The following is a 13,760-nucleotide window of genomic DNA, read 5'->3' on the forward strand; positions in this document are numbered from 1 at the left end:
CACTTAAATACTATTGTGCCCATGAAAAACGAATAATATACACATTTAAGTTTCAAACGCAATAATTTTAATATTTGATAAAATTTGTTATTTTCGTTACACTCACCACATAAAAACTTCCGCATATACATGATATTAAAGAAGTACCACATTAAAGCATATTAAATTGTCTTTCAAACAGCACATTCCTTTTTTTGATCTGATGAATGATTTAAATTTAAAGTCAATAGTTTACAGCGGGCCGATTTCTATGTACAGGGTGTCCCATTAAGAATGTTCCTCGGCTGTATCTCAGGCCCATTCATTCATTGGTCCGCTAGAGAGCGTTCTAGTTACTTAAAAACTTTAAAGTCTATTTTTTCCAAAAAACCTTGTATAACTTGCATCCCAAAATATTATCGAAATAATCTACAAAGTATTCCTGATAAAAATGTTTTGACAACCATTTCTGTCAAATAAAGTGGTGGGGAGAGTTTCTATCTTAAATGAGAAAAATGGTAGTAAGTAGGCTTTGGCTGCACCGATTTTTTTAAAACAACTTTTATTTAAAAGCTCTTTTATTGCTTTATTTTTCTACCAAAAAGATATTATTGGAAAATTTTCCTAAAACCCGCTAGGGGGCGTCTACTTCTAACTTACGCTATTCTACTGATTATTTTAAGAAACTCAAATACAACCATGTGTGTTTTTTTACGGTATTAAGAGCGGAGAACTTTAAAAATAATTTTTAAATCGAATAAAAAATAATATTATTTTAATTCCTACACTAATCTAATGCCTGCCGAGGTGTTCGAATTGTCGTCCGCCTTGTTCTATACAATTTTGAACTCTTCGTCAGGTTGATTCCACGGCTGCCTCTATTTCTGCGGCTGGTAAACTCCGAATAGCGCCCCTTATTCGCTGTTTCATATTTTCTCTATTGGTAGGAATCGAAGAAAATACAATGACTCAATGATCATTTCTCAAAAATCCAAGATATCGTTCTCCAGTTAGGCTCTCATCAAATAAAAATGGACCTATAACCTGAGATCCTATTACACCGCACCAGACATTAACACTCCACCTTCCCTGATGCTGGATCTCGCGCATCCAACGAGGGTTAGTTTCAGACCAATAGTGCATATTATGTCTGTTAACTCCTCCGTCACTATTGAACGTTGCTTCGTCTGTCTATAAAATTTCGTTGACAAAATTTGGATTTTCGAGCAAGATATTCTCCATCAAATGCCAATAATCTAGTCTTCTGTCATAGTCTTCTAGATTTAATGCCTGGTGGAGTACTATATGGAATGAATGAAATCTATGTGCGAAAAAAATTAAATTAAGTAAGTATCTAGGCACTTATTTTTGAAAAATTGTGTTATACCTGTGTTCCTGCAAAATTCTGTGAACTACAGAAGGAGGTATGCCTAAATCGCCTGAAATAGTTCTGATGCTTAATCAAATCAAATTCTACATAGGCCAAACAATTTATTATGTTTTCCTCCGTTCTCCTGCGACCTTGTCTACGGTAGGTTGGATGGACTACACTACCTGTTGTCCGAAAACGACGGGTCAAACGAAGACATATGCCTCTACTCAGACGCCGGTTTTGAGGAAAACGTTGAGCATACAGCCTTGCAGCTATAGTAGCATTTTCAAAACATTCATAAAAAATTTTAACATTTACCGACTCTTGCAAAGACAGACTGAAGAATAAGCTCTGATCGAAATAAATAACTAAATTTATAGGACCACCGAAAACTTTTAAGCAGCTGTCACAGAGTTGTCAGCGGTCTTTTTGTTTTTTAAACAAATGCAAAGCCAACTTATTATTAAAATTGGTATAATTTAATTACCTATTTATTTAGACTCGCATAAACTGCTAACCGATAGTCTTATATAAACTTTAATTTTTAGTTTCTTTATGAACACAACTAATATGTTGCTGTATTTTTTTCAATATTATTCTTTTAACTTATTTTAGCACATCATGTGGTATTATTTGTTGCTACGTTGTCCAAAAATTTAAAACGTTCCTATGCATAGTTTTTCCTTACTGAATAGATTTATTCCCGCTGAAACTCCTTTATAAAGAAGTGTATAAATAAACGCCACCTTCCGGAATTTCTAAAAAGCTGGTATACCAAGATTGTTTCTCTACACAAAGATTCATTTAGACACCAGTTTTTTTAACCCGGCTGGTAAATAGAACTTAACGACCATATTTGATGTTTTCACTTTCTAATGAACACATTTTTTTTTGTAACTTTAGTTAGAGACGTGATATCAAAATGCGGTTTTTACTGAATTATTAAGCTTTGTTCTCCGCTCTTAATACCGTAAAAAAACACACATGGTTGCATTTGAGTTTCTTAAAATAATCAGTCGAATAGCGTAAGTTAGAAGTAGACGCCCCCTAGCGGGTGTTGGGAAAATTTTCCAATAATATCTTTTTGGTAGAATAAAGCAATAAAAGAGCTTTTAAATAAAAGTTGTTTTAAAGAAATCCGTACAGCCAAAGCCTACTTCTTACCATTTTTCTCATTTAAGATAGAAACTCTTCCCACCACTTTATTTGACATTTAACAGAAATGGTTGTCAAAACATTTTTGTCGGGAATACTTTGTAGATTATTTCGATAATATTTTGGGGTGCAAGTTATTAAAGGTTTTTTGGAAAAAATAGACTTTAAAGTTTTTAAGTAGCTAGAACGCCCTCTAGCGGTTGACCAATGAACTTCAAAACATTTTCCAACTATTTTTTTGGGCCGCTTTTATACTAATTTTTTTTTCAACGCTCTACGATTATTGGGGCCTGAGATACAGCCGAGGAACAATCTTAATGGGACACCCTGTGTCATTGCATGATTTGCATTTTGCAATTTTTGCTGTTTTCTGAATTTTTTTCGGAAAAGCAAAAAATATGTCAATATATATGCTATTCTTGCGCCATCGTTAGAGTATAAGATAATTTGAAGGAAAACATATTTACAAAATGGCTTCCTGAATAGTAAAAAAATATATATATAAATTTTATTTTTTAAGACAAAAATTTTATAAGAAAATATTGATCGTCATAAATTGTACTAAATAGATTGGAAAAATTATTGATACTTATTGTCTGTCTTTTAGCTGTACTTAAGAACATCTCAGAGAAAAAGCAATTCGATTTCTTGCTGGGCATGAGCATGTGGATGTTAACCGAAGAAAAAAAGAACGAATTACTGCGACAGCGGGATGAAAAACTCGCCGAGTTGGAACGGTTAAAGATGAAATCGCCTTCAAATTTATGGCAAGACGACTTAGCGGTTTTCGTTGAAAAGCTGGATGAACTTGAGGAGAAGGAGAGAAAAGAAGAGATGGAAGCAAAAAGTATAAAGAAAAAGGTTGCGGTAAGTTTATATAATAGAGTTTAACTTAACGGTTTCTGTAACAGATTTTAGTAGCAGGACTTCTATAGGTTATATAAAAACTTTTTAAGCTCATATAAACATATGCACACAACCAAACTCATAGAAAAATCAAAACAATTTACAATTTACGTCACATCCCTTGAGTGACGTGGAATGGTGACATGGTTGCCAGCTTGTGATGATAATACAAAAATATTAGGTTTTTTTTTATTAATAAAAATTGCATATTGCTAATAATTTACAAATAAACATTCAATTCACCAACAAAACATTCAATATTAACTAGGTACTTAACAAACATTATTTAACAAATCCTTAATATTAAAAAAAAAACAATAATTAGACTTTTTTATAAAATTTATTAACATTGATATCGGCATCAATATCAATAACGTTGGGAGTGACATTATCTTCAGATATGACTGGTTCCCATGTCCATTCAAGGTTGGTTTTTTTTGCTACATTTTGATTCATGTACTTAAACATGAGACCAATTTACTGGCTTTTTAGTTTCCTAGGCGATTTCTTGAATCAGATTGAACCAAACCAAAAGATGAAAATATTCTTTCAAGCCCTGCTGTAGATGCCACTGCAGTATGCAACTGTTCAGATAAATCTATATATGCATTTTTGTCTGGCGAATCTGAATCCAATACAGGAACCGATTTCCACCATGTTATTGGAGGAGTAAGCCCAAAAAAGTACTTTGAAAATGGACTTTCTTTTGACATAAGAGCCATAACAAAAGGAACAAAAGAACTGTTAACATTGTTTAAATACTCAAAGGCTTCTCCTTTTTGGGTAGTTGTTAGGTGTCGTCCCAAAAATCGGTGATCCATTATGTTTGCCAAATAATGCATAGGTCCAAGTGCAATATTTTTTCTTTTAAAGATTTTTTTTTTTATTGAGAGTGGCTGTCCAGACAAATCGATTTCTAATTTATGCCAAACTTCCACACATACCGTTATGGTAGTATAATCTCTTTGGACTCTATCAAGAGCTGTGGTTTAGGCGAGCAATTAAATCGCTGGCGTTTAATGCAACCTGAGCATCATTTACAATTTTTATTATGTCACTTTCAATCACCTCTTTATGATCATGACACAACTAAACCATAACTCCTCTATTGTCTGAAAATGACTTAAGTGCATTATTCATTGCGCTATACCTTATTTCAAGAGGCCTAACCAATTTTTTACCTCCAACATTAGTGAAAGTCCAGATAGTACATGTTTGTTCCGGAAATATTTAATAACTTTTAAAATGTTTGAAGTTGCTGAAGGAATTTCTAAATCTTTAGCCAATAAATTTAAAGTATGAGCTGAACATCCATATTGAAGTGTGCTTATTTGTTTTTCTAATTTAAGACGCATTTTTTTAACATTTCTACTCCGCAGTGTGTGACACCATTTTGGTTAATAATACTACTATATACCAGAGGCTCATTATGCACATTGCTCCATCCATCCAACGACATACAAACTGTTTGTCCTTCTAAAATATTCCTACATTCCTTTATAATATTGTCATACATTTCCTCTAGAATTGGCCCTTCAATCTGATATGAAGAAGGACCATTATATCCGGGTCTTAGTCCATTCATCATTTTCTTAAACTCAGTATGATCCGCGTGAAGAAAAGGTCTATTTTCTCTGGAGTATGCATCTGATGTGGCAAAAATTAAACAAAATTAAACATATTTTATTCTTCTTGTTATTATACAGGGTGTCCCATTAGTGCGATAACGGACGATAGCTCCTTATACAGTGATACAAAAAAAAATTTTATACAAAGTTACTTTACTGTCTAAGGTGCGTAACATACAAATATTTTTGGATATACAGGGTGATTCATAAATGTGATATGATACACAACTTTTTTAATTTAAATGGAACACCCTATATTTTATTGCATTTTTGGATTGCTTTAAAAATTCTGCATACCTTTTATCAAGCATCGTCTATACCAAAACTTACCCGTTTGTGAGATATTTAATATTTTATCAAAAAATCGACGTTTGCACGTCTCCAGAAAAACAAAAATAATTTACTCATTTGGGATCCTTCCGATGATGTGGTGCTTCCTTTAAAATAAAATTAAAACTAACCAATAAATAAAGGCTACTAAAAGGGAGTAATCGGTAATTATGTTAGGGCTTATAAACATAGTTTTTCACATGAAATTAAAAATATCTCAAAAACGGTTACACTTAGGTATAGGACATTATACACAAAATATACCTAGAATTTCACGTGGAAGCCAAAAATGTAAAAATATACAAGGTGTTCCATTAAAAATAACGAAGTTGACACCTACTTCCGGTATAACCGGAAACGTCACAACTGTCAAAATATTTTAGTTGTGTGGCCCCCATCGACTGTGCCATGTTGCCAAATTTTCAAAATTTTTGAAAAATTAGTTTGGGAAATATCGATCGCGTCTATTCGTCGTGAGAAACCCTGTATAGCTAAAAATTTCCTCTTTTGACAATGTGTGTAAACTTGACAACAGAGAATCGATCAATATGTTTGTAAAGAAAACACCCACCTTGCCCCTGTGCACATGTTGGACTCAAATAAAGTTGTTGTTTACTAATTCTAGCCTTTCAATGTTCTAAAGTGCACAATCAAATAAAATTCAAATTGAATGAATTTGTGCAAGATTGACCCAAGGAAAAATTCGCTGCAATTGAATGTGTTTAACAACAATATGTGTTTAGTATATTAATCAAAAAGCCAACATTTTTTGCAAAAATATTCTGTCGGATTTGTGGACTTGAGCGTCAGTTAATAACCTGACGTAAATTGAAAATTGCTTTGCATTTGCTATATTAAATGCTTAACCGCATAATAAGAAATATAAATTCCATTACGAAAAATTAAATAAAAAATAAATAATTTTGCAAATACCTTATAAACTATATAAAGTATCAGAAACTGATTCGGCTGACTGATGGCAATCATAGATTTTAAAATTTTTATTTCAATTGCATAGAGAAACGAGCTTAACCAAAAGGCATTATTAAACCAATATAGTACATTGCTGATAAACATACCTGTTAAAATTATGTACGAGATTATTAAAAACATTAAAGAAATAAGTTTTTTTGAAACCGGTTATGGATATATATTTTATGGATATTCGCCAAGAGGATTTTTTATTTAGTTTAAGGTTGTAGGTATCTAAAATAATTTAATGTGCGCCTCTAAATTACAGGATATAAAAACATAGTATTACTTGCTAATTCCTGATAATCTGAATGTCTCAAGGAAAATCCATCATACTAAAAAAGTATTAGTTTACACTTGATATCGGTTGGAGATACTTACCAACCGAAACGTCGTGTTACATTAAATAAATAAGACAATGCAAGTCCGACAAGATGTTTTCACTGTACCATTGTTTACCACCTTCAAAAACAAAAAAGTATTAAGTAGAAAAAAATATATATTTTTTGGTTTTTTTTAGTTCTAATTTTTTAAATTAAAATTATTTTGTTAATAATTTCATGCCTCAAAGGAAGTTGCAAATCCAGGAAAAAGAAAGGTAAGGAAACGGGCTTGGTTCTATTGTTTGTAGAGAACTTTAAAAAAGGTTATGAAAAAACTATATTTTCTAAAAACTTTAGTTAATAAAAAAATGACTGATATTGGCAAAAATAATTGAGTTAGTATGAGAGAGAAATTTATAAATATTCATAATTTTTCAAAATACGGCATTTTTGTGATCTTTAAAAATATACGCTATCTTAAATACGATCACAGATATAACGAGACAATATGTAGTATAGTAAATGTGTTATTATATTTGAGATACTATGCATGTTTACGATATAGAACAAAGTTTCAGAAAAATAAGAAAGTTACAATGGTAAACCACATCTACCCACTCTTAAAACTGTAGAAAAGTTTTTCAGTTAGGATTAATGGAATCGTAGTGGCCCAATATTCCAATTCCTTTTTTCTGAACTTAGTTCCAGTAACATTCATCTGTTGTTAATATACAGTCTCAATTTGAAAACTTCCCACACCTATTATCTCGAAACGGGTTAGGTTTTTATAAAATCGCTAGGACACGTCAATTTTATCATTTTGCTTCTTTCAACCCCTACCCCCCAGAACCTCCCTTTCGAAAATCTTAAATGGCAATAGGGGTTGAACTCGTTTGAAAGAACCTTTTATTCTCTACATTTTGGCACTTTATATTTTTTAAATTTGACTGCTGGGTTGCCAAGTTAGGGTTATTTAAGCATTGTAAATTACTTATTATTAGACATTATTCCTGTAAGTGTTTTAATTACAGTAAAGCCAAGATTTGTATTGGAACATGTTTTTTAGGTTAGTAAATTGTTTTAATAAATCAATACGTCATTTTACTAACCTATTGACTTACTGTTTTTTGACATGATCATAGACAGAACAGGTGCATTTATCACTGAAAGTGTTTATCAATCCGATAAATTCTTTTGGTCAGGCAAGATAAGCATTTAGATTTTTTTTGTTTATTTTCGTTTGCAATTAAATTCTTTTCGATACAGTTTGATGGTATGATCCGAAATTTAAAATATTATATAGTGAATTTTCCTACCAGTCAATGTTACCAGGTATTTAAATCAGTTAAAATTTATTGCTATAATTTGTGTGTTATTGTTAGTAACTATGATATACACGCTTAGGCAAAGAATTGATGCGCAAGAAGAACGATAGAAATTTTTAATAACAGAAATCCTAATTTTAATGTAAGTCACAGATACATTTTGGACTTAGTAGAAAAATTTAGTGAAACGGGTTCAGTTGGAAACAAAAAAAAAAAGAGCAAATCGGCGTGTTTTATACGAAAATGCTTAAGAGAGAACATTCGTTGCAGAACCGACCAATTCTCTCCGTACAGTAGCACTTCTAACTGGAATATCACATGAAACTGTACGAAAAGCATTAAAGTTACATAAATATCATCTGTATGATCCAAATTTTACAGGAACTTCATGAGGACGATTTTGATAGGAGAATGGAGTTTCGCGAAACCATGTCTAACTTAATAACACTCGTGAAATTTTGGTAAGCAACATTTGCTTTAGTGATGAATGTACCTTTTTCGTAAACGGCCACATCAATAAACAGAATTGTCGATACTGGGTGACAACAATCCCACATTTTTAGAGAGGGTGCTACACAGTGGCCACGAAAAATTAATGTTTGGGTTGGTATTCTCGAAAATGGTTCTATAGGACCGTTGTTTATTAAAGAAACCTTAACTGGGGGGCTCTACTTACACCTACTTGAAGATGTAATTGATCATTTAATAACAACTGAACTGGACAATCAAGTTGGTGGTAACATTTTGCAGCAAAACGAACTACACTTTTAGCAAGATGGAGCTCCGTCGCATGGTTGACAAATGATTCCCTAACCAATGGATTGGTAGAAGAAGACCGATAGAATGGCCTGCTAGGTCACCAGGCGTAACGCCGTTATATTTTCTTATGGGGGCATATTAAAACGGTTGTTTACAAAACTTAGCCTGATAATATCGACGATTTAAAAATAAGAATTACAGGGGCATGTAGGGCTTCCAGAAGTGGTCATTTAAAATGTTCGGGAAGAATTTGAGAATAGAATTTATTTTTGTTTGGAGAACAAGAGAGAACACTTTGACTTGGCAACGCAGCACTCAAATTGAAAAAATAAGGTGCCAAAATGTAGAGAATGGAAAGTTCTTTCAAAAGAGGTATCACTCAACCCCTATTGCTATTTCAGTTTTCGAGAGGAAGGTTGAGACGAGAAGAGGGTTGAAAAAGGCAAAGTGATTTCTATATAAAAATTGTATTCCCTCGATAATAAAATTGACGCGTCCTAGCGATTTTATAAAAACCTAACCCGTTTCGAGATAATAGAGGCGGAAAGTTTTCAAATTGACAACCTGTATATGAACTTAACCTTAAAATAATTAAGTACACAAAACTTTTTTAGTCCCTATTTTGATACATCTTTTAAGAGTTTGAATTGAGGAAGGTATATTTCTCATAAGTTTTAAATGCTTTAAAATTCAGACAGAAAGGAGATAAGAATATGTAGAGAACTATAGAGCGTATCTATTCTGCCAATATTTGGAACTATTTTAAAGTTGAATTTAAGTCTCACTTTTATTCTTATATTGAGAAGCATAAATTTCTTAGTGCCAATTTATACCGATTCAGATCTGGTCATTTTACTAAGCAGGCTGTAATGAGTCACTTTTTTTGAAATAAATTTGTTTATACATGTGTCTCAAGTAGAAACTATGGAGTCAACATTTTTTTTTTTAAATGGAACACCTTGCTTATTATGTCGTTTTACAATTGTATGAAATATTTCCAATATAAAGTTAAAGGTTTATCAAATATGATGTAACAAAATTTTGGTTGCATGTTATCTTAAGTAGAAACTATGGCGCCAAAATTAATTTTTTATGTGATTTCTTAGATAGTAAGTAGACCTTATTATTTTCGAACAGTTACCACATTTAGAACCTACTACTAATCGTTTGTCATGCATTTGTGAGTATAATTGTCATATTAGAACTTATCCTTGCTTTAGTTGTTTTATTCTTTGCTTTTAGCTGTTTTTATTGATTGAGTGGCCACCAAGGTCACCGGATATAACCCCATTAGATTTTTTCTTATGGGGCGATTTTGTAAGTCCAAAGGTTATGTGAAAAGACCAAATAATGTTGATGATATAAAGCAAAGAATTCGACAAGAAATTAGACTAATCGACTCGCAAGTGACTTTATATGTGCAATTGGAAGTTATTTACCGACTTCAAAAATGCATTGAAGTAAATGGAACATTGGAAATAAATTAAACATCAGTTATAATAAATATTGTAAAAAAAATTATTTTTGTAATGACATATGTTTCATTAGTCTATTACGTCAAATTTGACAAACCGCTGACAGGAATTTGGTAGGCTATACAAAAAGTAGTCAGAATATATCGAAGAAATATACAGTGTTCCATTTTAAAAAAATAATGGTGATGCCATAGTTTCTACTTGAGGTAGCCTGTATAGTTATTTTTTATTGCAGAAAACGCGTAAGTGACAATGCTAATCGATGTTTTCGAAAAATAAAAGAACTAGATGAACTCTTCTAATTCTCAGACGGGATGTATTAATGAGAATTCGACCTTTCCACTTTTTTCTATATTTTCGCTTCATTCTCTTAATAGTGTCTGGATTGCCTGGATATAGTGTTTTTCTCCCTTAATATTTGGGGAGTGTGGAAATAGTGTTTTACTGCCTTGATATAAATTAAGGGAGAAAAACACTATTTCCACTCCCTTCACTATATACACTCCCCAGATTATACCCGAAAAACATCACTTTATTCCCATACTCTTCTAAGTTTGAGACTGAGATAGGGATATATAAATGCGAATTCGACTTTTCCACTTTTTTCTATATCATCATTTGGCTAATAATGTCTGGATCGCCTGGAAATAGTGTTTTTCTTCCTGAATTTTAAATGAATTTGTACATGTCATCGTGAATGCACTGTATATTTTTATTATTTGATTTATAAAATAAGAAGAAATAATTCATTTACTTATACAACCTCCATTTCATTCTATACACTTAACTAAACGTCCAGGTACACCAGAAAGTAAGTAACTGTCAAACTGCTTGATGATGGCGGTCATTCGTAGGGCTGCTCGTTCCCCTTCAATCTTTATTAATCCCCATATGTTTTTAATAGGACTAAGATCTGGTGAAGCTGCTGGTCATGAAATTGTTGTCAGTTGGTGTTCTTGCATCCAAGCTTGAGTGTAGGCAGAAGTATGGCCTCTTAAGCAAATAAATTAATTGCGCTTTATTTCCAACAGTGTAGTTAAATTTATAAAGAAAACTATAAGAAAATTAAACAATAGATTACAAATGTGTAGATACGTTGCATCTACTATAATAAGGAAATAAAAACATTTTAAGCCAAGAAAAAGTAGATAAACCAAGAAAAAGCAAATCTATTTTATTTCCAAATACATTAAATGTTTGGCATAAATAATATATTGGACATCTGGCAAGTATATTGCTGTTTGGATATATTGAACTTCGTCTTGAAACACAAAAAGTTACTCACTTTCACACGGTGTATTTTGTTATTCAATAACTTAAACAAAAATCAAAAGGGAATCACCCTTGTGGTCCTACAAACAACTCACACCAAATCTTTTCAATAAGACAGCTTGCGGCGTTCCCTATTCAGGATATATACTCGTCGTGTTTAAATGCTAAGTATTTCTGAAATTTCCTCTGTAGAGCCCCAAATTATTAGTGTAAACTTGATAGATAGGATGCCAAATGATTACAGCATATTCTAACTTAGATCTAACAAACGAATTAAATAAAATCTATAGTGTTTTTTGGGTTTGAAATGCTTTGCTGTTTCTTAAAATAAAACCTAGTTATTGTGATGTAGAAATGGTAGTTTTTAAGATATGATCATGAAAATTGAATGATTCATCAAAGTTAACGCCCAAATATTTTACTGTAGTAAGCCGTCTAAGTTTCTCTGAATTCATCTCATACTGATGATCTTTAATATATATTTTTCTAGAATATGAAACAACAAAGCATTTTGAAACATTTAAGTTAAGCCTATTATTATCACTCCATTCACTAAAAATGTTAAGTTCGTTTTGTAATTGAAGGCAGTCTAGTTCTGTACATCTTTGCCGGTATAATTTAAGATCATCAGCAAAAAATAGCTTGCGGTTTTTTAAACATTCCCCAAGGTCGTTTATGAACAGTAAAAAAAGCAAGGGGCTCAAATTTGAACCTTATGGAACTCCTGACTTTACAAGATATTCTGATTATATAAACCCTTCGATTTCAACAACATACGATTCCATAAGCTTAAGTACTCTTGCTTTGTCCTAGTAAAAACGCCTTTCCTCTGGGTATAAAATGAGCCGTTTCAAGAAGAAAATCATTTAAAATATCACAATACTTTGGACTATTAACAGTGCCATCAACAGAGCTGTAGCACCACGAGATATTGCTCCCCAAACCATTATTTTAGTGGGAAATTTGGAAACTTGAACGGAAACATTTCGCTTTACACGATTTTGATGATTGATTTTTGATGATTTGAGATGGTTTGCACCAATCTGGAAACAAGTCTCGTCAGATATAAACATATTGCTGAAATTATCTTCTTGAAAACATTGACAAAACTCCATTCTTCGTTGCTTTTGTAGAAGTGGTATTGCAGGGATTTTTCAGTGCCATGCGGACAGTTTTTGGACACACATTATTCTTCGCTCAGATTTTGTCGTCCTAAATTCACTAAAGCGTTTAAATTGTTTCCGCGAATCTTACACGGTCTTTCCGAAACTGGTCTATGTCTTATGTCTGTACCCGTTTTATCCTCTTAATTGTCTTATACACTGCACTTTTTGAGAGTTCAGTCAATTGCGCTATTTTTTTTAACGTTTCGAACTCCTTTTTAATACAAATATTCATTCCACCCTTTTTCTTTTTTCTACTTGCAACATTATTTCACAAAACTTACACCTGTTAACAATTTGAAATGATAATGTGATGCTATTGATCGTGCGATTTTATTCATAGCCCACTATCTGCGCGATCTATTTGACGCGTTGCTTTTGTCTTAGAATAGTTACGAAAAGAAAATATATTAAAATTGGAAAAAATAAAACATTTTAGGTACTTTCTAGACGATACGATACGGTTCTAGACTTCGAGTCGATCACAAGTACACAACTAGTACTGAGTACTGCAAACCAACTGCCACCGAATTTACTTAGATTGCTAACTTCTAAAAATAATTCTTGGTTTCTCAATGCCTACAATAAACTCGTGAGACTACTGAACGTAACGAAGTTCAGGGCAGCTGTTAAGAAATGCCTTGCAGAATGTGCTTGACTTTTAAAATGTTTCAGACTTCATGGCCACATCGTTTTCAATATAAATTTTAAATTAGTCATGATTGACAAAAATTTTAATATTTGGATGATATATTTTTGTGACTTGGCTGTTTGACATTTAGTATTTTATTTGTGCTTTTTTTAGTATGTTATTATTTGGAGTTGTTAATTTTTTTAATAAGTTTACGTATAATTAGTTTAAGTTGGAATATTTTGAAAGAATTGATTTTATTTATAAATTTGTTTGTTAACTTATTAACTTCTGTGAGAACATTTTGAAATATATTTGATCTTGAAAAATTGCATGTTAAAAATAGTATGGAAAAAGCAGTATATAGGGGAAAGGTCCCTATATATTGGACCACCTAACAAAATACCTCTGTAAAATGAAATTTTGTGAACCAAATTGTAACAAAAAAATTGTACATAACTTTAGGCCTG

At 32.0% G+C, this 13,760-nt stretch overlaps 1 protein-coding gene across 3 annotated transcripts in view; it reads left to right on the top strand.

The window, feature by feature from the left end:
- The window catches only part of LOC126746342 (DNA topoisomerase 2), a 229,390-nt gene that overhangs the window by 168,077 nt on the left and 47,553 nt on the right, over positions 1-13,760 (top strand). For all 3 annotated transcript variants that reach the window (XM_050454561.1, XM_050454562.1, XM_050454563.1), the window contains exon 17: positions 3,114-3,373. In XM_050454561.1, coding sequence (XP_050310518.1) covers positions 3,114-3,373 — 260 coding nt within the window. The remainder of the gene's footprint in view (positions 1-3,113; positions 3,374-13,760) is intronic.

The sequence above is a fragment of the Anthonomus grandis genome, chromosome 17 (assembly GCF_022605725.1).
Source record: "Anthonomus grandis grandis chromosome 17, icAntGran1.3, whole genome shotgun sequence".
Taxonomy (NCBI): domain Eukaryota; kingdom Metazoa; phylum Arthropoda; class Insecta; order Coleoptera; family Curculionidae; genus Anthonomus; species Anthonomus grandis.